At 39.1% G+C, this 27,631-nt stretch overlaps 2 protein-coding genes across 6 annotated transcripts in view; one reads left to right on the forward strand and one right to left on the reverse strand.

Moving 5' to 3' along the window:
• MTFR1 (mitochondrial fission regulator 1) overlaps positions 1–18,107 on the forward strand; it is a 72,680-nt gene extending 54,573 nt beyond the window's left edge. The window contains exons 5-8 of the mRNA XM_028533846.2: positions 12,838–13,070; positions 14,906–15,131; positions 15,673–15,841; positions 16,579–18,107. Of these exons, the coding sequence (XP_028389647.1) occupies positions 12,838–13,070; positions 14,906–15,131; positions 15,673–15,841; positions 16,579–16,647 (697 nt within the window). The 3' untranslated portion in view covers positions 16,648–18,107. The remainder of the gene's footprint in view (positions 1–12,837; positions 13,071–14,905; positions 15,132–15,672; positions 15,842–16,578) is intronic.
• Positions 18,108–22,989: 4,882 nt separating this feature from the next.
• Positions 22,990–27,631, reverse strand: part of PDE7A (phosphodiesterase 7A) — a 114,624-nt gene continuing 109,982 nt past the window's right edge. For 4 of the 5 annotated variants that reach the window (XM_036031164.1, XM_036031165.1, XM_028533624.2 and 1 more), the window contains one exon: positions 24,589–26,423. In XM_036031164.1, the coding sequence (XP_035887057.1) occupies positions 26,215–26,423 (209 nt within the window). In that variant the 3' untranslated portion in view covers positions 24,589–26,214. Of the gene's footprint in view, positions 23,525–24,588; positions 26,424–27,631 lie in introns of those variants that run through there. The other variant, XR_004904367.1, reaches the window with a different exon arrangement.

A 27,631-nucleotide genomic window follows, 5' to 3' on the forward strand; every position in this document is an offset into this window, starting at 1 on the left:
ATGGAGTCATGGAAGATTTTAAGCACCACAGTATTATCAAATTTGTATATTAGTAAAATTTCCCTGCAAACAATGTAAAGAATAGAAGGAAGCCTGGCCAGGAAATAGTCCAAAGAGAAATGATCAGAGTTTGACTAAATTAAGAAACTGACAGAAGAAATGGAGCACAGGGACAAAGTTGAGATACTCAGAAGAACTATAAAGACAGAAAACATGTTTTAGATATTGGGGTTAAGAAAGGAAGAATCGTATAATCCTAGGTTTCTGGCTAGGATAATTATGAGAATAATGAAAAAAGAGGAATATAGAAAAAAAATTTTTTTTGGTGGGTGAGAACAAGAGGAGGTATCCAATCTGGACTGTGTTATATTTGAGTTTCCTCTTGGACATTAACATTCCTGTAGAACCATAACTAGATATTGATAAGAAATGCTTGTTCTTTGGCATATAGATAGAATGGCTGATAGTGTGCTCATAAGAGCATGTATATGACATGAAGAGCATTTGTGTTTGGGACAAAGGCAGCATTTGAGAGTTAATCAGGAAAAAAAAAAAAAGAACCACTCCATCCACCCTCACCCCTACCCCGGTCCCCCAGTGCCAGGAAGAAGCAGCTCAAGAGGCAGAAAGAGAACTGATGGAAGGTATTGCTGTAGAAGTAGGGATAGAGAAGACTCATGGAAGGGGAACACACTAGTCATCTGTGTCAAATAACCTCAAAGCTAGGTAAATTAAAAAACCAGCAAGTTTCAATTTTCTGTTGCAGTTGGAAGATTATTGACTTTAGCAAGAGTAATTTCATTAGAGTGGTATTTGCTGGATAAACTAAGAATCAAATAATCTAAGAGAATAGAAAGAATCTGGTTTGAATGACAAGTAGAAGTGGGGACATAACAGTAGATGAACACAGACCAGGTATTGTAGAATTAGAGGTGAAGAGCCTTTCTTTTTTTAAGATGGTTATTTTTTCTTATTAAACTTTTTAAGATAATTGTAGTTGTAAAAATAATACCAAGACACTCCCTGTAGCCTTTACCCAATATTCTCCGACAGTAATGGCAAAATGACAGTGGAAAGGAGGTTGGGGGGAGGTGAGAGAAGGTGAGGGGGCATAAATGGTGATGGAAGGAGATTTAACTTGGGGTAATGAACACACAATACAATAAACAGATGATGTATTATAGAATTGTATACCTGAAACCTATATAGTTTTATTAATCAGTGTTACCCCAATAAATTCAATTAAAAACCTCCCCAAAACAAAACCTATAGCATATAGATCACAACCAGGATATTTACACTGATAAAGACAAAATGCATAACATTTCCATACTACAGGTTTCCCTCACATTGCCTTGTATGATCACACCCACTTTCCTTCCATCCCGGCCCCTCCTTAACTGATGACAACCACCTGTTTTCCATTTTCACAATTTTGTCATTTCAAGAAATGTCTTATAAATTGAATCATACAATATGCAGCCTTTTGGGACTGTTTCACTAATCATATTTCTATTATGATTCATCTAGATTGTTATATATATTAATAGTTTTTATTACTGAGTAGTATTCCTTGGTATGACAGTGAGGAAAGGAAAGGGTGCATATGCTCCTGACTAAATCAGTAACCAGAAAGAATAATGACCCTCCCTAAAATTACTCCTTCAGGCAAAATCATGGGGGCTAGTTAAGTGTACATCTTACAGGGTTTCAACACTAAAGGTCAGTGATTACAGAAAAATATTGCCCATTCTACATTTCGATAAAAATCACCTCAAAGAGCTTGAAGGCAATTTGGTTCTTTTTTCCTGACACCTGCAATTCAACCTTATCTTTGTATGTACTACTTCTGTTCTGTTCTATGTAAAACTGTTAATCCTGTTAATCATTGAAACATAGATACCCTAATTAAAACTTCTTAAGTGCCAGATGTATTTCTACTGACTTTTCTGCCTTTATAAGAGCTATTCACTTCTTCAGTGTTGGAGCACTTTTTCTAGGCTTCTGTGTCTTGGTGTGAGTCTCTGCATTTCTACTTGGAACATCTGGGCTTCCTGGATCTGGATGTCTTTTCCTTCCCAGGTTAGGGTAGTTTTTAGCCATTATTTCTTCAGATAAGTTTTTCTGTCCCTTTCTTTTTGCTGCTCTGATTGGGTGAGTTCCATTGCCCTGTCTTGGAGTTTACTGATACTTTCTTTTGCTTTATCTATTTGTTGTTGAATCCCTCTAGAGTATTTTTTAGGTCTGCTATTGTATTCTTTACCTCTGTGACAAATAAACATACTTTCTTATATTTTTGTCTCTATTGAATTTCTCATTGTGTTCATCCATTCTTCTCCTGCATTCAGTGAGCATCTTCATGACCATTACTTTGAACTTCAAGTATTTTTCAACTAACTTACGTTCTTTTCGTTAAGATTTTTTCTAAGGTTTCTCTTGTTCTTTTGTTTGGAACCCATTCCTTTGTTTCTTCATTTTGCCTGCCTGTGTTGGTTTCTGTGCATTAGATGAAACAGCCACCTCTCCCATTCTTGAAGGACTGGCCTCATGTAGGAGATGAATCTTCTCATTTAACCCTGGCCTACCTCTTGGTTGCCCTTCAAACTTATGTGATTGTCCAAGCAAGCTATTTTATTTTCAATAGTTCCAGTAGTTTAGGATGTGCCAAGAACTCTCAGGGTTCCACAGGGGAAGATCTTGGTCAGCACCAAGATTCAGGCTGATTAGTAGCCTGACTTTAAGGCAGCACTTTTAAAGTATGCAAATATATACAGTCCTGTGGGACCCCAAGTTAAGCCTTGCTGGCCACCAGAGCCAGGCAATCTGGTAGTATCTCCTGGGCAGCAGTCACAAAAATTGGGGCTTCAGGTGAGTGTGTAACTTTCTGGGAGATATCAGTGAGCTGTGGTGAGACAAAGGGAGAACGCAAAGATACTCTCTCTGAGAGCTCCTCTAGAGGCCTCCAGATGTGTGTACAAACCTGAAGTCTGCCCCTTAGGGTGAAGCTCTGGGATGAGGAACTATTGGCCTTTTTCACAGAAAGCCTGGGACTGTGTTTCAGTCTGCTGTCTGTGCCATATGCTGGGGGTAGTAGCCTGCTTAGAACTGTCTCTCAGATGATTACATTCTTGTGGGGTCCTGCAATGCAAACCTCTCTGGACACCAGGTCAGGGAATCAAGGGGCAGCAGCCTCAAAAAGCAAATACTTGTAAAAGCTCCCCTCTAAGAGATACTGGTGCTCTGGGGTGTAGCAAAGGTACCTCTTACAGTTGTAAGAGGATTACATTTAGAAGCCTGCCCCCCAGGCTCTACCTATCACGATAAATAGATATCTTGTCACAGAAGGTTTGAGTTCCTGGGTCTGTTGCCTCTTGCTGTGCCCTAGGAGCAGTCACTGTTTAAGAGCTCTTTCTCCCTTGGTTATACTACTTTGGAACCCATTAGTGTAAGTATCATTGCCAACAGAGCCAGGCATTATAGCCTGGTGGCAGCTCAAAAATCAGGGTGCCTGACAAGGGTGTAAGCATCTTTTGGAGGAAATATCAACTAGCTGGAGTGAAGCAAAGGAAGAGTGCAAAGACTGCATCTACTGACCTCTGTTCCCTGAGAATCTCTCTGTGGCCCCTAAAAGTGTGACAAATCTGAAGCCTGCCCTTCAGGCCAAAGCTTGTGGATGAGGAAATAGGTCTTCTCAGAAAGTTGGGGATGTTTCAAGTTTGCTGTCTGTGCAGTGCCCTGGGGGTGGTAGTCTGCTAAGAACTGTCTCTTTGATTGTTAGTCAGTCCCATGGCAACCAGGAATGCAAGACTTTCTTGCCTTCAGAGCCAGGTGATCAAAGGGCTGTCCCCTGGGTGACAGCCACAAAAGTAGGAAGATACTGGTGCTGTGGACCAGCAAGGCAAAAGGGGAAGGTAACGATAGTACCTGCAGGGGGTAGAGGAGGTCAGAAGACCTAAGGTTTTGAGGAGTGGAAAGATGACACTTCAAGTTAGCACCTGCCAGCCTCCATTCCCAGACTATATCCCAGCATGCCCCTAGATATGTAAATTAGACTACTGTATCCTCAGGCCAATTCTTTAAGATTAGCAAAGTCTGGACAGGATCAGCTGTTTCTTTGCTGGATCCTGGGATGAGAGAGTCCCAGCACTCTTGAGACCGTTTTCTCAGATTACTATACTCTTCTATGGGTCTGTTGGATATGAGCCCTGTTGATTTTCACGGCTAGATGTTTTGGGTGCTCATCTCTGATCTTAAAAGTTGGGGCCTCTGATGTGGTGTTCAGACTCTGCTCCACAGGAAGCAGCTCTGGGTTTTGAGTTCCTTCCCGAGTGTGGGTCCCTGTGCCTGGGGTGTGGTGTTTATGACAAGATTGTGTCTCAGCCTGTCCAGCTTACTTGTTTAATGTGTCATCCTTGCTCAGCTAGTTTTTTACAGAGGATATAGTTCCATATGTAGCTGTAGATTTGGTGTGTTCATGGCAGGAGATAGGTTTAGGATCTCACTATTCTTTCTGTGTTGCCATCTTGAACCAGAACTCAGTATTCCTGGATGTGGATGGACCAGTTTGTTAACCATGCACAAGTTGATGGATATCTGGTTTGTTTCTAGTTTTTGGAATAAAGTTGTTAGAAACATTTGTGTGCAAGTTTTTCCGTGAATATACATTTTCATTTTTCTGGACTAAATGCATTTTCTGGGTCAGATGAGTTGTAACAGTCGCATGTTTAGATTTTAAGAAACTGACAAACTATTTTCCAGAATGGCTGTACCACTTTACATCCCCACAGCAGTGTATGGCTGATCTGGCTTCTCTGCATTCTCACTAGCTTTGGTATTGCCACTCTTTTTTACCTTGGAGTCCTTTGTATATATTCTAGATATGAGTCCTTTTCAAATATGTGGTTTGTAAACATTTTCCCCCACTTTGTATCTTTTTTCCCCCTATTTAACAGGGTGGCTAACAGAGCAAGAATTTATTCTGATAAAGTCCACTTCATCCCTTTTTCCTTTAATGGATAATGTTTTTGCTGTCAGTGTAAGACCCCTGTGCCCAGCCTTAGATTCTCCAGTGAAAAACCATCTGGGCCTGGAGATTCCTTTGGGAGAGGACTTTAAGTGAAAACTTACTGTATTCCTTATTATCCTTTTGATGATTACAAGGTGTATAGTGAGTGATACCTGTTTCATCCCTGGTATTAGTGATATGTCCTCCCTTTTTGCTTTGTATGTCAGTTTTATTAATCTCTATTTCATCTTTTTTCTCTTTCTGTTCAATTTTACTAATTTCTCCTCTTTATATTTCTTCCTTTTGCTAGCATAGAGTTTATTTTGTTCTTTAGGTTTTTTTAGGTGGGAACTTATAGTATTTGAGACTTTTCCCTTTTCTACTAAAAACACTTAGTGCTATAAACTTCCCTCTCAACACTACTTTAGCTGTGTACCACAGGTTTTGATGTGTTATATTTTCATTTTGATCCAGTTGTGTTTTCTAATTTCCCTTGACATCGTTGACCCTTTAATAATTTAGAAGTTTATGGTTTAGTCTCTGGAAAACTTTCTATTATCTTTCTGTTATTGATTTCCAGTTTGATTGGGCTGTGGTCAGAGAACACACACTGTATATTTCCATTTTTTAAAATTTATTGAGGTGTTTTTATTGGCCTAGGATATGGGCCATTTTGGTATATATTATGTGGATACTTGAAAATAATGTATTTTCTGTTAATGCAATATTTTATAAATATCAATTACATCCTATTGTTTGATGCTGTTGAATTTTTCTATAATCTTTTTGATTTTCTATGCTAAAAATTGTTTAAAGAGGGGTGTTGAAGTCTTCAATTATATTATGTAGATTTGTGTATTCTAACAGTTTTTGCTTTTCCTGTTTTGGAGGTCTGTAGTTTGTTGCATACACACTTAGGGTTGCTATGTATTTTATCATTTTACTATTACATAATGTCTCTCTCTGTCCCTGATAAATTTCTTTGCTCTTAAGTCTACTTTATCTAAATAATTATAGTTATGGCTATTTTCTTTTGGTTAATGTCTGCATAATGTCTTTTTAATTCTTTTACTCTTACTGTACCTGTGTCACAACATTTAAACTGAGTTTCTTGTAGATAGCACATTGTTCAGTCATATTTTTTAAAACACTCTGGCAGTCTGTCTTTTAATTGGAATATGTAAACTATTTACATGTCATTATTCAGTGTATTTTTCCCCCTATTTTTCTTTTATTTTCTTTTTTTCTACCTTCATGTGGGATAAACTTTTTTTTTTTTTTTTGAAATTTCACGACTTATTTTGATGTATCTTCTTTGTATAGTTTTTTTTGTGGTTGATTTAGGAACAGGTACTCAAAATAGCATGGTTTTGTACATTGTTTCATTAGTGGATGGTATATTGCATGAACTTTATATCAATTAGCCTATAGTAATACTGGTTTCATTATATGCCATTTCACTTAAAATCATACATGGGGACTTACTGTGTTGCATTGTGTAAACATAACTGGTAACTCACCACATTCTGTTGTTGGTGTAATTTGAGCAGTTCAGGTCTTCCTTTAGGTCCCTGTAACCCTCCTTTTGTTATAATATCCTTAATAATTTTCTACAGACATTTAGAATCATATCAGACAATAGAATATTTGCTTCAGCCATCAAACAACTTAGAAAACTCAAGAAAAGTCTATTTACTCATATTTTTGCTAATTGTGTTTTTCTTTCTGCCAGATGTAAAGTTCCTTTTGTTTTCTTTCTGTTGAGAGTTTCCTTTAGTCATCTGTCTTACAGTGGGTTTGCTGGTGATGAATTATTTTAGTTTTCCTTCATTTGAGAATTCTTGACTTTCCAATTTTAAATGGTATTTTTGCTGGATATAAAGGTTATAGGTTCATAGTTTGTTTTTTACAGCCCTTTAAAAATACCAGTTTCTGCAAGCCTCTATGTTTCAGATGAGAAACCTTCTGTCATTCAAAAGGTTTTCCACTATAAGATTTCCTTTCTATCTAGATTCTTTAAAATTTTGCTTTTGGTTTCTGAAAGTCTGAATAAAATGTGTCTTGGCGTGGATTTCTTGGGGTTGATTCTGTCTGTATTTTTCATACTTGCCCTCTTTCTCCTTTCCTTCTGACATCCCCGATGACACAAATGTTAGATCTTCTGCTGTAGTCCCCCAGGTCACTAAGACTATCTCCCCCCTCCCCCACCCAGTCTCTCTGCATTGTTTTTCAGACTAGATAAATTCTGTTATTATAGTTCCAAATTCACTGATTCTTTCCTCTCTTTATTCTGGTTTTTATTCCATCCATTGTGTTTATTGCAGTTATTCTACTTTTTAGTTTTAAATTGTTTTGGTTCTCCTTTATAGTGGCTGTTTCTTTGCTGAGATTATTTTTTCACTAGCTCACAAAGTGATGGAAATTGCTTATTGAAATCATTTTATCATAGCTGCTCTAAAACCTGCCAGATAATCTTAACAGTTATCCCAGAATTTTCTTATACTGATTGTCTTTTACATCCCCATGACTATTTTTATAACTGGCAATTAATTTGTACTTCTTTGATCCTTTCCACTTTTTTCACCCATCCCCCTCCCATCTGGTGACCATCAGTTGTTCTGTGTATTTGAGTTTTTCTGTTTTGTTTGTCACATATAAGTAAAATCATATGGTATTTATCTTTCTCTGACTTACTTCACTTAGCATAATACTCTCTAGGTCCATCCATATTGTTGTAAATGGTAAGATTTCATTCTTTCTTGTGATTGAGTAATATTCTATTGTATATACATGTGCTACACCTTTATCCATTTGTCAGTTGATGGGCCTCTGTGTTACTTCCATATCATGGCTGTGGTAAATAAACTTCAGTGGACATAGAAGCTTATGTCTCTTTTCAAATTAATGTTTCGGACTTCTTTAGATGGATACCCAGAAGTAGAATTGCCTGGTCATAAGGTAGTTCAGAGTTTACCTCGCCTCCCATTTTAACCAGAAGTCCTGTTTGTGTTCTGTTTCTTAGTATGAGTTTTGTGGGTTTTTGGGTTTTTTTCCCCTTTCATTGAAACCTAGATACTTTGGATATATGAAACTGGATCTTTTCTTTTAGCTGGCTTTCTCTGATAGCACTCTGGTAGGAGAAGAGTGGGTGCCACCACATTACTGCCTCATGGGAGCAGAAGTCCAGGTTTCCCACAAGGTCTCTGATCACCTCCAGGGGCAGGCTCCTTATTACTGCTGGGTGGGTGGGAACTCAGGCTCCTCACAAGGCCACCTGTGATACCATACCAGCCAGTAGGGGAGTGTGCCATGTTACTGTTCCGGGGGGTGAAATTCCAGGCTCCCCAGATTGTGTCCACTCATATATAGGGAGGTGAGGTGCCTCATTAAAAGTCCTGGTTCCCTGTCTTCTCTGAGACTATTCAGGGTTTGAGGTACCTCATTATAGCCCTTACCAGGAAGTTGACCTCAACATGGTTGAGGTGGGGCCACAGTCTTTTATGTGGTGTTGGCTGGAGTTACCTATCTCGGGAGGCTGCTCCTTTCTTGGTCCTTTAGCTGAGAGTGCAGGTTTATTGGGACTCACCCTAACCTGCATCCACTGGTGGTTTTGGTTTACCAGTGACTCCTGCACCCAGCTTGGGATGTAAGAATATTTTACACAATAGGACAAAGCAGAAAGGAGGATGAGTTTTTGTGGCATTTTACTTTTTCTTGACAATTACTGAATACTAGTCCTCTTACCATGCAATTTGAGGCTTTATCTGTCACTGTGGTATTAATGTCACAGTACTCTGTCTCTGGGAAAATGTAACCAAGCAAACTGGGGCCCATCCATGTATCACCTTGATACATAACCCAACAATTAATGTCAAAGGAAACAGGTTTTTATTTACAGGATTCCAACTTTGGGGTGGGGGTGGGGTAGCTAGGAGCACTCCTGCTCAGAGCTCTGTTCTCCCACAAGACCCAGCACTCCCCTTGCTCCCCACCAGGCTATAAGCCAAAAGGATGCCCAGAAGTCCCCCATATCCTCATCTCTTCTTCAGTCGGCTGTGAAAAAAAAAATAATAATCCTATTTTAGCTGTTTGTATTCTGCTTTAGGGACATCCATACTTGGTTTTTGTTCCTTAAAATTTCTCTGAATTATATACACAAAAAAATCTAAAGAGCATTTCTCTTAGTTTAGATTAAGCCTACCTTAATTCTGGCTCTTAATAGGTTTTGGAAGAATGGCAAAACAGATTGGTTCTAAGAATGAATTATTTGTTCACTGTCTTACAAAACAGATGTCTGTGGGAAAAAGATGTGTGTGTTGTTAAAGCAAAGAGCATGTGTTAGAATTTTCATAAAATGTAAACTTTTCTCATACACAAGGAAGAATATTAGAGTGCAACTCTTATTTTTGTTTGTTTTTGGTTCTTGAGCTCCTGTAGATGTTGATCTTTTTATACCTCTGAGAAGACATGATCATTTAAGGATTACTTTCGTTTTTCAGCTTATAAAAAGCCACATTTAAACTTATATATTTTTTATAATTACTTTGTTTAAACGTATAACCATCAATAGTATTTCACAGAGAAATGCAGAATCTATATATTCAAAGTCATAAAAATAGCATAGATATAAAATACAGGTGGATCTGACACTTGCCTAAATCATTTTGCTAATGGCCCTAAGCTTTTTTCTTTTAAATCTTACTCCGGCCAGCATACTGATATTCAAGATTGATGAGTAGTTTGTCCTTAATTTTCAGCAGATGGAAAAACAAAGGATAAAATTCACCTGTAAGAGTAATGGGGAGATTTTTTTTTGACATTGTAATTGCTATTCAGTATTCACTAATTTCTGTTTACAATTTTTTGGGTAGAAGATAGTTTAGTTTAAAGAAAGTTAAGATGTTCAGACATCCCTTGCAGTTGATCCTAAGCCAAATTCTCTTCTTCCAGTTTTGGATATGTTAGAGTAAACGTTCATGGGATTTGAAGATTGCCTTACTTGAATGACAACAATTAACTTAAAAACATTCAGTACCTTTGGTATCTGTGATGTCGAGGAGAATTTTAGGTAGGGAAATGCTATCTACTGACGGGACCACTGGTTGTTGAATAAACAGTACTGTAACTTTTGTTTAGTAGCACTAAAGATTCCAGTATCCAAAATGTCACTGTATTTGTTGTTAAGAACAAACCTTCACCCTCACTTCCACACTCAGATATAAATATATTATTTTAGGTATGTGAAAATGAAAGACAGTGGGGATAGAGCTCAGTCTTTATCCACCTGTTCTGTGTTTCTCTCCTCTCCCCTTCTATCCAGTTGTCATTTTCCAGGTGCCCATGGTGGTGGTGTCCATCCTGTCCTGAGAACACACTGCTTCTGACCTGTTTCGTATAAATTCAGTCTCAGTTACTACAACTATTCCATCTTTCTCCACACTGTTTTTTTGAACAAGCATACTCATTCTACATTGGAGATTTCTGTATTTTACTCAGATTGTTCCTAAAACTAGAATTCTCTCATTACCACTGTCCTGTCTCCCATAGGTCCCCTAGTTCTTTCAAGACGTAGTTTTCAAAACATTATTCTTGTGTTCAGTTTTGTTAAAAACATACAGTTATCAAGAATATAGTTGAGGGCCCTGGCTGAGTAGCTCAGTTGGTTAAAGCATTGTTCTGATACACCAAGGTTGCAGGTTCAGTCCCTGGTCAGGGCACATGTAAGAACCAACCAATGAATGCACAAATAAGCAGAACAGCAAATAGATGTTTCTTTCTCTCTAACATCAATTTAAAAAAAATTTTTTAAAGAACATAGTTGATGAAGCATATTAAATATTTGCTATTAAATACTATGTAACCCCCCCAAAACTTCAATAGATTAGTTTCTACCCACTTGTAATTTAAGGTATTTCTTGTACAGAGCTGTAAAACCAATTTGACCCATTCCTATCTATAAAAGGTAAGTAGAAATCAGAATTTAGCCTATTGTATCAACAAAGAGCCACAGTGATTTTCTTCAAAATCTTTAATGTCTTATAAATTTCTTTATTGTAGATTGATTAGAGCAGTGCATCTAATCTCTAACTTATGTAATAACGTTTCAAAGAACATATATTTAATCAAAGCATTGATACTATTCCTTATAGACGATTTTACCTTTGTTTAAGCTTATACTTTTCTAGAAATTTCATCTCCTGTTCCTTCCTCTTGTGGGTATAAAAGTAGTAATTGAAGCTTTGCAGGTCAAACATATTTCCTTATCCCACACATACTCCAAATAAAATTAATATGGTTAGTATTATTAAAGTCAGTTGCTAGGCAAGAACTAAGACATCATTATTGATCGATAATGTTACAGATAAAAAAACAATTTGCAAGCATCCTCTGTGTATGGCAGGTCAATTAACAGGGCATAAACAGATTAAAATATAAAGAAAAACACCTGAAATCAGTGCTTAATACCAAAAGCTAAGAATCCAAAAATTCCCCATTCAAAACATAGATACAATGAAACTCTCACAGATATAATGAGAGTTTCACAACTTTCAAGTGAAAGTAAAATACCAATATCCAGTTAAAGGAAAAATAAAATAGAATTGAATATAAATGTTATATTAACATTTAGAATTAAGTTTGACTGTATGGAACATAGAAGCCCAAAATAATGGTGCCTTCAACAGGATGTGAGTTTATTTTTCTCTCCATGTGGTTTATTTCTGTCTTAAATCAAAAACAACTAAAGCAGATAGTCTAGAGCTGACAGTGGCTCCACAGTGTCCTCAGGGACCGAGCCAAGGCTCTCTGCCGTCCTTAGTGTTGGCTTCATGTCAAGGTTAGCGCCTGGCCTTCTAGGACTCTCAAACTCGGTCATCGCCTGGCACTCAGTGCTCTCAGGAGAAGGAGGGTTGTGAGGCTGGAGATGAGAGGACGTTTTCATGGAGTCATTTCCCTTTAAGCAGCCTTCCTAGATGGCTCACAACAGTCTGCATGCATCTTGTTAGCCAAAACATGACCACGTGAAACTGAGGGAACCTGGGGTCTGTTAATAAACTTGATTGTGATTATTTCAAAATATATACATATATCAAATCACCTTAAATATGCACACTATTTGTCAATTATACCTCCATAAAGCTGGAAGGAAAATAGGGGGTTGGGGGGCTCAGAGGCCAGGAAATCCTAATTGTAGAAAATAGAAAGAAATGGGTAAGTATACAAATGGACAGTTCAGAAGAAATCTGAATTTTATTCTCAACCCCAAAAAACTTCCATTTGGAGCTGTGGAGCAGCGAACATTACATTTTTTACACCCAAGTGCACCCAAGTGATTCCTTAGTTACCATGTAGTTACTGAATGGGTTCAATTAACGATTTTTTTTTCCCTCTTCAGTTTCTGGTGCTGTATTTGGCCCAATTTGTCTTGAAATTTGATTAATACTGACATTGAAATGCAGAAGCCAAGACCCTGGGGAAGGGCCAATGCATTACTGATTTGATTTTGTTGTCGATACTAGTAATTAGTTTGCCATTTTTAAGAGCATTAAAATGTGTCTTCACTTCAACACAAAATACAAATTGGAGTCTTTGATGCCTTGTGCATATTATCCAGATTCAAAAGAATGATGGCGACAAGAAACCTGGGCCTGGTATGTATGTGCCTACATTCAGTTGACGAATACTTCATTGCTTTGAAACTTATAGGAGAGAATTTATGAAGATCAGCCTGAAAGGTTCTCAGATGTTATTTTCTGGTTAATTGGCGATGTTTTTAATATTTTCAATATTTTCTTACAAAGCTTATGACAGCCAGCTTTATGTCTTCCTTGCAGGACAGAGGTCAGGTCAGGGCAGCCCTTTCAGGATGACCTTCCCTTCTTTGAGAAGCCCCCAAGCAGGCAGTTTTCCTTACCAAACCTGTCTCCAGAAGAGCCTCAACTGAAGACACCACTGGCGAATGAGGAAGCACTGCAGAAGATCTGTGCTCTTGAAAATGAACTTGCTGCTCTCAGAGCTCAGATTGCCAAAATTGTGACCTTGCAAGAACAGCAAAATCTTACTGCAGGTCTGTAAGTCCTGTTTTTGTTTTAACCAGCAAACTGGAAATCAGAAGAATGTCCCTAATTTCAAAATTCATTAGCAAGTAACAGCCAGTGGGGTTGCTAAAAAAATAGGAGTCAGTCCTCTTTGCATAGTCTAGTCTAGGACCCAGTCATGTGTAAGTGGTTTTTGCTTGTTTTGAACAAACTTGGTGTTATCAGAGAGGTTGACAAGTGGGCATATTTGGAAAACACTCAAAGTCCTGCACTTGAATTACTAACTAGGTGAGTGCTATGGGAAACTTAATGGCACCAGTCCTGTCAGACGTGGGGTCATCTCAAAACAGGCTGACAGGGTTGAGTGCTGTTTATGTCCTGCAAGTCCTTAGCCTTTCTGCCTCCCTTTCCTGCTCTAGAATGGGACTACCGTATTTTGCCATGTGTAATGCGCATTTTGCCCAATTTTTGAGGGGAAAATAAGGATATGCATTATACATGGGTAATGCTAATTCCATATCCATGTAAATATTTTTAATTCTTTTATTTATGCTTATGCATTAAAAAGGTAACCCTAGAACCCTGGAATTATGATCAATGGTTTTATATAAATTAAAAATTGAATTAAAAATTCTAAAAGATTTTTTTACTTCAAGTTTGGGCCAAGAACGTGGGTGCACATTATACATGGCGAAATACAGTAACAGTACCTATGTTATGGAGTTACTGTGGGAGAAAAGTGTGGAAATCACATAAAATGCCTTTAGCACATTGGAGCTACTTAAGTCATTTTCTGTTGTTCAGGTCAACTCCTGGTCTGATACTGCTGCTTTCATTTGTGTGGCACTGTCACTTTGGAGAAACCATAGGCCTGAAATCCTAGTCTACTAACCTGTTGGCAGTAGTAGTTGTTTTCCTCCTGTTGTTCCTGGCTAGATTAAGGATTAACCAATTCTGTCTAAAGGAGAAGGGTGGTTACTCTGCCTCTGAGTGACTTTGCTAGTGCTCCTGGAGTTCAATGTAATGTCACACAGAAACCTCATCCAACCTGGGTACCGCCAAGGCGGATGGAGGGTGAAATCACTATAGGCACCAGTGCTTGAGTAGCATTCAGTGTTAAATGAAATTTGTGTGTAACTTTAAAAAGCGGAAGTCCTGCCCTTTTCTTCTAAATTGAAATTGCAATTCTCTTTTGCTTTACCTCCCTGTCCTGGCAGACTAGGAAAAATGCTTTAAACAGTGAGATAATTTGGGGTTTAGTCGGTGTTCTGTTTATGATTTAAACATTCAAGTAAAACTTTTTTGCATCCCCTAAGCACTGTAGTTCACCCAACAGAAGACTCTCTAATTATGCAGAAAGCTGAATTTTAGGTCCTTATTTTATAACCACTTTAATTCACCCAGAAATTGTTCAATAAATCTTAAATCTTTTCTTTCAAACAATCCAGTCAATGCAGGTGTGTAAAGTTTAGGAAAGCTTATATGTGAATAAATATACTTTAAATGAACCACAAATTTATTCAACAGTCTTTGGAAAGTTTTCATATACTAAATTATCTAATTGTATTTATGCAGTACAGACTACTTTATATTTCATCTAAAAGTAGTTCCAAACTGTGCCACAGTCAGGCTTGAACATTTGATATCACAAAAACACTCCTGTTAAGTTAAATGGAACTTTTCCATCTGGAGAGTTTGGGATTAAATGATACAGTGACTGAGACTCAGGCATTTAGATTCTAACCAAGTAAGTGAAACTTCTTCCTTTCCACCTACATAACTGAGATTCTTTTTAAAGATACTGTTTTCAGGTATACAGAAGTCTCTAACATAATTAAAAAATTTTATTTGCCTGTTGCCACAGTACTGCCCTCTGTCCCACCGCCGCCACCACCACCCCCTCCGCCGCCCCTCCCTCCCTCAACGCTCCACCAAAGTACATCTGCTATTGACCTGATCAGAGAGCGCAGAGAGAAAAAAGCCTGTGCTGGAAAGACGCTGGATAAGCACAGCCCCAAGAAACCTGATATGCCAAATATGCTAGAGATCCTTAAAGACATGAACAGTGTAAAACTTCGGTCAGTAAAAAGGTGAGGATACATCTACCTTCTTTCTCACTTCCCTCATTTTTAAATGTCTTGTAAAACAAAGTCCTGGGCTTCTTGAGAACTTGTTCTACGTTTTTAATTTATAAAAAAATGGGCCCTGGTAGCTCCTATGTACAGTTAATTAGAAGATTAGCAGAGGAAACACTAGGTTTCTTTTCCAGGTTTCTTTGCTGATTTTCTCCCATTGCATCTCATGTAGAGTCTTCATCGCCATTCACTCAGTAAAGCCCTGTTGTGTACGCACTATGATAGTCACTAGGGCTTCCAAAGAAGAATGAAACTGGACCTGCCCTGAAAGAGCATAGTCAGTGCTGTTGCGATGAACCTAGTGGTTATTCACTGGGCACCTTTGCGCTCTTTTCTTGAGCCTTAAATCTAGGCTTTCCATCTCACTGCTAGCAGTGTCTTCATTGAGTATCCGTGGTGGTGAAGTGCCATCAGGTGTGGAGAGGCACACGAAGCACTTCCCAGAGGCACGCCAACATACTGAAACGTGGCCCGGTTTCTGTTCACTTCTCTTAAGGTCAGAACAAGATATAAGGCCCAAACCTGTGGATGCTACTGACCCTGCTGCCCTCATAGCAGAGGCTCTGAAAAAGAAATTTGCTTACCGGTATCGAAGCGATAGCCAAGGTGAGGCTGAAAAAGGAATTTCAAAGCCTGCATCTGAGGCTACTTCAGAAACAGTGTTGGTGAGTACTACCTCAGACTTCTTTGCTGAGCACCTCCATGTTACCAGATAATCAGCTGTGTCCTCTGTTAGGGTTCAGATGGATGTGCTACAGGATTTACAGGCAGCTTACTTATAGAAAAGCATAAAGAAGGAGTAAAAGTTAACCCCCAGTTTCAGTATTTAACATCTCCAATGGTAATTTATCTAAGGACTTGACTATATGTTGTGATATGGAAATTTAAAGTGAACAAAAGATCATTTTCGCTTGGAGCGCCCTGTGAGTGTCTTCTGAGGCAGGTGAGAGTTGACCTGGGCTTTGCAGGATGTGTGCGCTCTCTCACCGGTGGAGACAGGGGCTTCCATGAAAGCGCCTCAGCTCTTACTTCATACATTCCTTTTACTCAAGTTACTGTCGTGGGGGACCTGTGCTTATCCATTCCAGAGTGACACGTACCTCAGAAATTCTAGTATCTTTGAAACTCTTTAGATACTGAAAAGGACTCTTTGTGGTACTTGCTTCTTTTACTCACAGAAGTAAAACTGGACCAAGTTAAGGTGACTGTAGTTTTCTAGGAAGCAATTTGGTTACCTCTGCCTTTTGTTCTGTTATAACCTGTCCATCCATTAAAGTTTTTAATATCTGGCTTCTTGATTTTTTTCATATAGAATGTACGAGCCCTTTGATGCATGATTGGGAAGGGATATATCATTGCTGTTATATAAACCAATATCTTTATATTTTTGTTTCTTTTCTAGTTTGGGCCACACATGTTGAAGTCTACAGGAAAAATGAAGGCTTTAATTGAAAATGTTTCAGATTCCTAATAGACAAGGACCTGAGAAACCTGATTCACCTGTTGGTTTGTTAGGGCTATTTGGCTAGTGGAAATCAACACTATCTAGTAAATACCTGAATTTAATATTCAGTAGTTTCCTTTTAAATCTAACTACAGGGTTAAGCAATAGCAAAAGCACTCTAAGTTTATGTTTGCTTTTTATAAGAAGGTCAGTTCTGAAGCTTTCCAGAACATACTTATATTCTGACATAACACATTTTTAATGTGTAGTCAGGATGTTTAGATTTCCAGTTTTGAAAACAATTCTATCAATCTCAAAATGAAGAAAGGACATTTGTAGATGGGCGTTTTTAACTCTTAACACTAATTTGTACAAGTGTTCTATATGCATATATTTGGACATAAAGCAGTCTGGGTAAAAGTGTATAATGAGGGCACTGTTATTTGCTTTCAGCAATTAGTTTACTAGTCAATGACGGAAGAGCTGGCCTAACAGTTGTTGGAATGAAATATTTGAAATTGGAATCTTCTCACCTTGAACAGAACTTTTATCTTAGATTTTTCTCTCACATTTTCTCAGAGATGGGATTTGCTAAAATTCCATGAGGCTTTCCTTTAAAAAGGGAAGTCACCTCAGTGCCATCCAGTCTGAGGAAGAAAATGTAGTTTCCAAATAGGGAGGAATCAAAGAATTGAATTAAATCTCTTTTTAAGTAAAAATCAGAAGGTAACATGTTTTTCTTTCAGTTTAATAAATGGCATCATAAAAATGACTTGTTTGCTAAGTTAATACTTATGGAAATTGTAGGCATAATGGAGTTTAATTTTTTTTTAATATTGGTCAAAATAGTAACTTTAAAATGGAACACTGAATAGGTGAAAATTTTCCTATCAGGTGTTGATCATTGGCCAGAATGCTGTTTTGTGGAATCACATTATGCAACATAGACCTTAGCTGTTACTAGAAAGTGGAAAACTGCCTTTCTTTTCTAGCTTGGGCTTCTAATGAATTGCTATAAGTGATAAATATTTGATAAACCTTCATGATCTTTATTTCTGTTAACCTCAACTCTAGTTAATGCCAGAATCTCCTTCCATGAGTAAATGGTAGGATTTATTATTTAAATTTTTAAAAGTTATTTCCTCTGGTGAGTGGGAGAATAATAGGTAGACCTTTTAAGTTATTGAAAATATGTGCAATGTTCTAGATGTTAGCAAATATTAGTTGAGGAACTTTACATGGTTTGGTTGTTCAGCTTAAATTTGAACTGTGGCTTATTTTACACATGCTGTTGATGTACATTGTTTCTAATTGTTTTACATGGTTTAAAAATTCTGCCTTTAAAAGAAACTCAGAAAGTTACCAGACATATTTTGACCACCTAAGAAATTTACATTTGTATTTGTATTGAATTTTGAACAGTACTCCAATATGAGGAAGTTACTATTTAGAAATAAAGCAGACTTTTATTATCCTTGGACCATAAAGCCTATATGGGTTTTTTTTATTGCACATATAACTTCTTAAGAGTAATTTGCTTTCTGCAGTTTTCAAGTGGAAATGTAGTCCTTAAAATAAATCATATTGCCTCTCATTCACCTTTCTCTTAAAGGGACTGAAACCTTAAAACAGAAGGGCAGTCACGTGGGATGACTTTGCCAAGCGTGCAAGCCTGTACTCACACTACCACTGGGACTGGTGAAACTTTCTCTCTCTTACCTCATATCCATCTCATTCAGTGTCTGGTTCTCTCTTTCCAACACAATACACCTAAAGTAAAAGATCTTAAAAACAATTTAACTCTGCATTCTATGGCTGGGGCTTAAAAAGTTAAGCAGCTCATGTAATGCTTTGTCTACTGTGATTCTGACTAATCCAGGGACTTACTATATATACACGTAGTATGAGTCAGAGGACACTGGACTTGGGAGTTATACATGATTCCTGTATGTGATCCTGGCCAAGTCACGCCTCTGTTTTTAAAATGGAAGAATGCTCAACTCAAAAAGTTGTTGATGATTAAATGAAATAATGATTTTGAACATATTCTATAAACAGTAAGTAGAGTGGTAAATGAGTTACTTCTTACATCACTTTACATGTGGTCACTGTAGTTTCCAGTCGGCTGATTTCCCCTATGATATGTGGTTGGTCCATGGCACCTGCACAGGCTTAGGGTAGAGGGGTGGACTTACCGTCTTTAGTTCTGCTTGTCTCCCTAGTCACAGGCTCTTCTGCAGGCGAGTCTTGTCCTTTTGCTGTGTTAAGAATTCCTATGTGTAAGTGGCAAAGAAAACAACATAAGGGAACAACTACCAAAAACAAATACTTGGGAGAAACCATCCTCCTGATAACTTACCAAAAACAGATGTTCTCTCTAGGTTAGAATCTGGCCAATGGAAGTTTAGACTTTGAGGAGTTAACCCAATAAAGTCAGCTCTGGGATTGTCAGGCAGAATGAGACACTTGGCCTAATGACAGTATCAGTTATGCCTGTTGTCACAATATTTCTCAAGAACTTCCAGCCATTCTGGAGTCCTTTCCCTTCCTCATCCCAGAGATTCAACATTCTTCTGAACTATCCCACTGAACCTATTTCTTAACATTCTTTTTAGTTTTTCCTGATAAACCTGTAAGCAGGCTAGTTCTTCCCTGGTACTCGTGCAGTCACTTGAGAACAGGATGATAAAACTAGCCTGACCAAGTCAGGACCCAGAAATCACTGATGTTTCCCTTTGAGACTTCTAGCACACTTCCCATGTGCTAGATGCCTTAGTGTTACTACAGCTGGAGCTTGTCAAATTTCTCTGGTAGCTTCTCCAGCCTGTTCTAAAGGGCACAGAGCACTCCTTCCATAAGGTTCAAGTAGAACATGAGTGTAAATCAGACCTCCGTAGGAAGGTAAGTGATAAATAAAAGCACCATGGCTATTACAGGGCAGCCCCTCATAATTGCTTTCTTCCTGGCCAGAGAAGCCTTAATTTGGGGAGAAAGGCCAGACTCTTCATAACAAGATTTTTACTGGAGGTTATGAAAAGCCTGCCGTTGATGCTGCCTAATGGCCATCCCTCTTCATTGGCCAGACATGCTTTTTATCAAAGGGTGAGAATGGGTGAGAACAACTGTGGTTGGGATGTCATCTGAAATGTGGGTGTTGGCAACACGGGTAGGGGAGTGCAAGAGACTTGGTCTCAGGGGTCAAGTTATCTGAATGCTTCTTAACCCAACTCTGAGGCAAACTGCAGCATCCGAACTTCTTCCTTCCTTTCTGCAAGGGAACACCTGGTAATGCTCAGACTGGTCGGTGACCAAGGATACTGCCTTGATAAGCAGGTCCCATGAGAGTTTCCCTCGGAATTTGAACAGAAAACCCGGACAAAGGGGAGCAGCTGGTACCTGGAGCTCAACTAAGAATGGCAGGAGGTACAACTGTACCCCCTGAGCAGTTTATACTCGACAGATTATGAGGAAATGAATTAGGCCATCGATTTGGCATGTACCTGTGTGTCAATACATTATTTCACTTTTAAGAAACACATTTTACAGTTCAGGAAGCCCCTCAAAAGATTAGGTAACTTGCCCAACGACCCACAACTAATAAATGACAAAAGACCCAAACTGAGGTCTAACTGTAAAGATAACACTTCTAAAAGCAACACCACACTATGCTGCCTTTCTAAGCAGAAAGCGCAAAGTAGAGAAGACACCAGGAGGAGGAGCGTGGGTATAGTAGGCAGATGCAGTAATGAGCTGCATCTCAATGACCGGACTGCAGGTCCTGCTTCCAACAGCCAAGAATACTACTGCCTTTGAAAAGTTTAGGTATACATAACATGAATTTCAGCTAGAATAAGGGAATTGGGATATCATGTAGCCTTCCGATTCTTTATGGCTCAACATTAAACTCGAGCGTATTTATGCTGAAGAATCTCAAAGTTTTAGCATCATGGTGATGAGCCCTTTGTATCTCCCCTTAAATCTACACCTATTTGGACATCTGTAACCCAATGAAGTTTCCTCTGCTCAGCACTAACACGCCTGAGAGGTCCACACATTACTACATAGGGGAGGCAGGATGGTGGGAAGGACAGCCCCAGCTAACACGGCAGAGGTGGAGGAGTTGGATTGGAGTGCAGACCCTCCATGATGGCCCAGGTAGAGTAACCTACCCAGTTACCCTACTAAACCTGGGGGAACCCCACTCGCCATATTCTCCCACTGTAGCGGTGGTGCCCTGAGACCCAGGCACAGCAGGGGCACCCCACCATCACTGCTGGGGTGCAAGTAGCACAGGTAAGAGAAACTTGTCCTCCACAGAGCACATCTACTGAAAAATGAATGAAAGACCCCTAAGTGTCATCATGAAATAGGGTGCTCACTACTTCAAATGCACCAACACATCAATCACATGAACAACCAAAGTAACACAAAGAAAATGACAACTCTTCATAAACTCAAAATCATGGGAGACTGATCTAAATGATGGAGCATTCAAAATCAGTCATGAAAAAATGAGATCCAAGAAACCTCAGAAAGGCAGTTCAGTGGCTCAGGGATAAAATTAAAGAATAGGAGCACTTAACCAAAAAGACTGAAACAACAAAGAAGCAAAATCTGGAGCTGAAGAATTCAGTAAATGAAAAATGCATTAGAAAGCACTGGGAACACAGCTGACAACATGGAAGAGAATTAATGAACTTAACCATTCGTTCTAAGCACCCCAACACCTTGCATTTATTGTGTACAATATGGAAGCCTGCCATATTGAATAACAAACACTTCACACATCATGTGGTCACCCAAACATTTTGAAAACAGAGACCATGTCTTGAAATTTTTAATACCTTTATTACATCCAGTGCAGTGCTCTGCACACAACAGGAACTCAGATATTGCTTACCACATAACTTCAGCATAAACAGACTAGTTTCAGTATAATTTCTCTTAATGATAGACAGCTAAAAAGGAAAACATAATTAAAACACCAAGTTACTTGTTCAACAACCACTTATTGATGGCCCAGTTTATACTAGTCTATGCTGAGAATGAGACAAGGAGACCTGCGTCCCCTCCTCACCCCACCAGTCAGCTCACCCCATGAATGGCCATTCCACCATGGACCATGAGGAGTCTTCCAAAAGACAGATTGTCTGCAGATCCTTAGCAAGTAATGGCTCAGACTAAGTTTTGCACATATCTGTACAATCTTACGCTTCAAATGTATGCTTACACTATGGTGTTTTAATACGCACCTTTATTTAAAATCATTACTGAATGCATAGTGGCTATCAGTCATATATTTTCCCAAGCAGAAGATACTGATTGGGTGGGGATTTAAACAAAATATACATTTTAAAAAGTATACATGAAAACATTGTAAACCTCTGATGTGAAAGTATTAAGAAAACTGAAAGCTTTAAGAGCCAAGAAAACATTTTGGAAAAAGACTGTTATAGGAATCTTCAAAGAATTACTAGCACCTCTAAACCTGTATGTCAGGTACAAATATATTTCCCAGATTTGCAAAGGACAAAATATTTACTTATTTTATACATAGAGTCGGTGTGAACCATCATTTACAGAGTTACAAATATTGACCAGGAACCAGATTTTTTTTCATTAAGTTAAGGCTTGCCAAAATTCTCTCTCCAAGGACCTTTAGGCCCAAGCACAGGAGATAACCCCCGATGACTGAAGAGTTGGGTCTACAGCTCCAATGGGCTGCTCATGCTCAACAATTCTTTGAAGTCTCCCGTTGTATCTTTAAAAATTTTGCATTCTGTTCCATTAATATACTTAATTACTTATTTTAAATGTGGTCTTCTAAATTATTTAAGTTTCCTCAAATATTTCTAAAAAATAAGTTCAAGGAATATGAGGTAGGGGACCCAACAAAAACTAGAATTCTCTCTGGAGGGCAGGCCCCTTGTAGTACAGGCTTCCCCCACTAGGTGAGTGTCCTAGGAATCCATCTGTGTCAACATACCAGCTGGCATTGTTGAGAGGCTGCGTTGAGCTTCACTGAATTTTTTTTTGAAGACTTTCAAAGTGTTTGCCTGTTTCATGATGGGTGATAGATGAGCACACCTGCCCACACCATGCTAAGTGTTCAGTTTTTGACCAAAAACCACATGACCCCAGCTCCCTACCCTCTTTTATTCACCCAATCTCACCCCAAGTGACTTTTTGTTTCCTGAATGAAAAAAGCCCTCAAAGGGAAATGTTTTGTCAATGTGGAAGAAATGAAACAAAAAATGGCAAAAGCACAAAAAGACATCAAAATTGACAAGTTCAAAAAGTTTTCAGCAGGGGGAAAAGAGTCTTGATAGGTGTACTGCATCAAATGGAGAGTACTTTGAAGGTGACTGAGGTTTAAGCATGTAAGAATACACAATTTTTTATAAATAAATTCTGTTTTTTTGGGTCCCCCTCATATAGGTCATATTTAAAAAGCTACAGACAGTGATTCCCACATATATGTAACAAAAAATCAAAACAGTTCAATGGGTGTGTTATACGTGTTAGGCAGGAAATGGGAGCAACCTGAGGAGTCTCCCCCCTGAGAATGGAAATAAGACAATCCTTTGACTATCGATAAGAAACATAGTGGATCAGAGCAGAAGCAATCCATCAGACAGAGGCAGATGGAGCCCAGGCCAGTCCAAACGAGACAAGGCTGAAGGTACTGACATATCTACTGGAAGTGCCTCTCAGAAGCTGATGTGGAGAAGCAGCTACTGGCAGAGACCCTCTAGCATCGTCCGTGGGAAGAGGGAGCCCTGCTCCACAAACATGAGTATCAGCAGGTATGGCCCACGGGGAGATGGACGCATGAGGCAACTTGCTTCCCTTGCTCAGACTCCACGCTCACCAAGTAACCAGCTGAAGATCTGCCAAGATCTGCCTAAAGGGAGAGAATGATTGATAGTTACATTTCCCATTGTAAATTTAAATATTAACACTTTTCAAAAACATCAGTTACTGTGAATGTTGCTAATGTGAGTTTCCTATGAGATCATTCCACTCTCCGTGGGCTGACACCCTTGGTCTATGAAGCTCACTTGGTCTATGCAAAGATTTTTATCCAATTTGCCAAAGTGAAGCCACCTCGTATAAGGGGCAGCTGACTTCCCCCAGGAACACTCAGCTCCACTACCATCAGACTTCTGTACCCACACTGTCCAGTATGGTAGCCACGAGCCACATGTGGATACTGGCAGTTGAAATGTGGCCAGTATGACTTGAGATGTGTTGTAAGTGTAAAATACATACCACCTTCCAAAGACTTGTACCAAGAAAATAATTTAAACATCTCAATTGCTTTTTATAATGACTACATATTGAAATGATAAAGTGTGTATATATATATATGTATATATATGTACACACACACACACACATATATTGTAATAAATGGCATTGTCCTTTTTTAAATGTGGCTACTGGTAAATTGAGAATCACTTTCGTGGCTAGCATTACATTTCTATTGGACGTCACTCTTCTATGCCGATAATGACAATGTTTAATTTTAAAGTCTGCACTGCATCCCTTCTAATGAGTTGGAGTTGGGAAGATACAGAACAGGCCCAGTGGCACCTTTATTACACCAGTATCAATCAAGTAGATTAAATGGCCATTTCTTATTACTTTTTTAAAAAGGCCAATACAAACAGTACCCTAGTACTTGTAAGAGGTACTGAGTCGTGTGCAATTTACAACTATGGGAACAAAAGGCTGTGGGGTCGAAAGGCCTGGGCTCAAAGCTCACCTTTGAGCAAACTACGTAACCAGGGGGTCAGCCTGCTCGCTGGTGAGGTGCAGAGCACCCCAAAGGATTGTGCCTGCACCCAGCTTTGCCTGAATACATATCTGTAAGTGAATGCTACAGCCAAAAGGCTACATCTTTGATTTCCTAGAAACTTAGCATTATGATTTCCAAAGGATTAACTATAAGGTAAATATCAAAGATAAAAATGTGAAAAGATAGGTTTTTATTTATCAAAAGTTAACAGCAACAGGCACATATTAAAATGAGTATGGCAAAGCCTTTTACAAATGGCTTTACACTCAAGCTTTCTCCCAAGAAAATGGCTGTTGCAACAAACTGTAAACATAATTAATAAACAGTCTTTTACAGTAACAAGGGAAATACAACTGAACTAAAAGGAAAGCACTGGTTTCTCTTAAAACTAGATTACAGTTGTGCTTACTATACATAAAACAATTTAAAACAAATTACAAAAGTGGAACGTTTTAAGTTTAAAATTAGTCCTTAGATTTTGTCCTACAAAACATCTGTTCACATCAAAAGGCCCATCAAAGGGTGTCGTTTCATCAAAAGGCAGGGGACGGGGAGGGAGGGAGACAAGGAAACAATGTACTTTTTTCAAATCAAAACAAGAAGTTTGGTCACTTAGCTTTGTGCATAGTTTTAAGGCAACTGGAGCATCTGTTACAGCTTACCCACCTTCCCTCCCCCGAGTGTGGCTGCTCATTACGTCACATTCCAAAGTAATAAATAAAAGCTTACATATCCAATCCTTTCCCACATGGATAAATAGAACACATGCACAGTCACACATGCACAAACATGCACACAAACACACATCCGGCCACTCACACACAACATACCTCTCACACACTGCAGCGAAAGGGACTTTAGTACCCTTGCTTTGAAGGACACACTTCCCCATCCCACTTTATTTCAGATTGGCAAATACCCTGAGCTGATTATGGTGTTTTAAACATTCCACCTTTTCTTGCATGTGCAGGTCAAGTGTACAGTAGTGAAAACAACATGCAATGTCTCCACTGCAGAATCATAATACAGCTAGGACATTGGTGTTCTTCCCCTCCCACCCCAAATTAAAAACTAAGAGTTAAAAAAACCGCACTGCCGAACAGCACTGGAGGGAAAGCTTGGCGGTACTCTAGGACAATGCACAGCTTCCAGTGCACAAAATCAAACTATAGCAAAGGGGAGGCTTTGGTGGCATCCAAAGAAGAAAAAAGGCAAACCAGGGGGAAGGAGCTGCAGTTTGAAGTTTGATCTATAAAACTCTTAGTGGTTCCTTCACTATTGTGCTCCAAGGCAAATTCAGAAGCAGTATCTCAGAGTTGGTTTGTAAACATCGAGTCTTGCCAGAGGCAGCAGAGGCTGGGCACTTCACATTCCCAATCTCTCAGCAAGAACTTAGTGGAAGGTGCAGATACACAATGTTGCATCGGACTGGTTCAATTCCAAGAGATTTCTGCTGAAAGATTCAGTTCAAGTTTCATGGTTCGAAGAATAAATGCTTCGAGAAGCACGTGGCACTCCACACAACTTCTTTTGTTATTCCTTCCAGATTCGCTCCTGCTGGGCTTTGCAGACGCAAGGTTTCACGTGAGAGCCAAATCCATATTGCTGTATGTTCAGGTCTTATAATTAAAAAGTGGGTTCAAATGATCCAACAGAGGAAATCCTGGACATAAATAATGCTGGCATCATTCACTCGGAAACCTTGGCGGTCAAGAGTAAGTTCTCTCACCTCAAGCCCCCATTTCACATTTCCGAGAGCCTCCCAGAGGCAGGCTGCCACACTGACTCTGCAGTTATGATAACCGGTTTTCCTGAGGTAATAACTGTGAGTTCAACTCCTCAAATGTAGCTTCCGTGTCCTCACTGCTGGACTGTTCTCTCTGCAGTCCCTTCCAACTGGCTTTATTCAGCCCCACATGTCCGAGCATTGTCTGGGACAGCCTGGTATCGGAAAACCTGGCCCATTCCGTGAACAAAGGCTCCACTAGGTAGGTCATAAAACCTTAAGGAAATAAGAGAAAAATGGTATCAACATATGTTCTGAAACTTTAAAATGTCTGTACAGTGTTTACTCTCAAGTCCTATTCCAAAATTACCTAAACCTTATTTTTCTAAAGATTCTAATGTGGATGTACATTTACAAATATCTTCTCTGAAGACTATTTCTTAAATAACTTCCAGGTGTGCTGACAAACACCTCAAATCTTTTCTGATCATTCCTCTCCGCTGCACAACCATGTCCTTTTATTTAAACAAACACACAGTGACCGTATCGACTCCGAGGACAGCAGTGCGTAACAAAAATTTGAGAGAGAGTTCCAATGAGGCAGCTGGAGGCTAAAAGGCGGTCTACCCCAGGACTGTGGGGGCACGTCTGTATTGAAGAGAAGCTGGGGTGATGTCCCTCTCTGCACCCTCGGGGATCGTAATCTTCACACCTGGTCATGACCATAGTAAGCCATTTTATTTAACTCGAAATTTGTAAGCCAAAACTCCTGACAAAAATGAGTTTCAACAGACCAGAAATTAGTTGAAACAACTATTAATGTGAACATCAGAAGTGTACCAGGGTCCTACTTTATAAACGACTCATCTACTGATCTGCCTTAATTCAGAGAAAAGAAAAAGGAGTAATTTCAGGACTGTGTGCATCGTTATGCAGCCCTCAAGGGCACATTATATCTGATTTAACATCAGAAAGTATCTTACACAGAGTGGACAGAAGCCTCATAGAAAATACCTCACCAATGAAATCATATATATATATATATATATATATTAAGAGAAACGATGTTATCTTCCTAACTTTTGATCTGTCAGAGGCAGGAAAAATGTACACTCAAATTCTATCACTGGTTGTATAAAGTAGTTTCTAGAATTTCATCATCTCCAAAACCTTTTCTTTGCAACAAAAGCTCATGGTGACCACAGACGACACAGCTTCCACTCGGCCGACACACTCGCTGCAATGAAAGCAGTCGGTGCCGCTTCTTGCAGTCAGTGGTCACCCATGGTCTGACGGCTGGGGTTTCTAAGTGTACAAACTATGGAACCTGAAACAGTAGTTAGGACATCAGAAGTCATAACGCTTTCTTCCATTTCTTCCATCACCTCCACACGCATTAGCTGAGAACCTACTACATGCCAGCACTGTTCTAGGGTGGCCAGGGACAGATCCACACTCCGGCGAGGTGGACAAACACAGAAAAA

Source organism: Phyllostomus discolor, chromosome 7 (assembly GCF_004126475.2).
Source record: "Phyllostomus discolor isolate MPI-MPIP mPhyDis1 chromosome 7, mPhyDis1.pri.v3, whole genome shotgun sequence".
NCBI lineage: Eukaryota > Metazoa > Chordata > Mammalia > Chiroptera > Phyllostomidae > Phyllostomus > Phyllostomus discolor.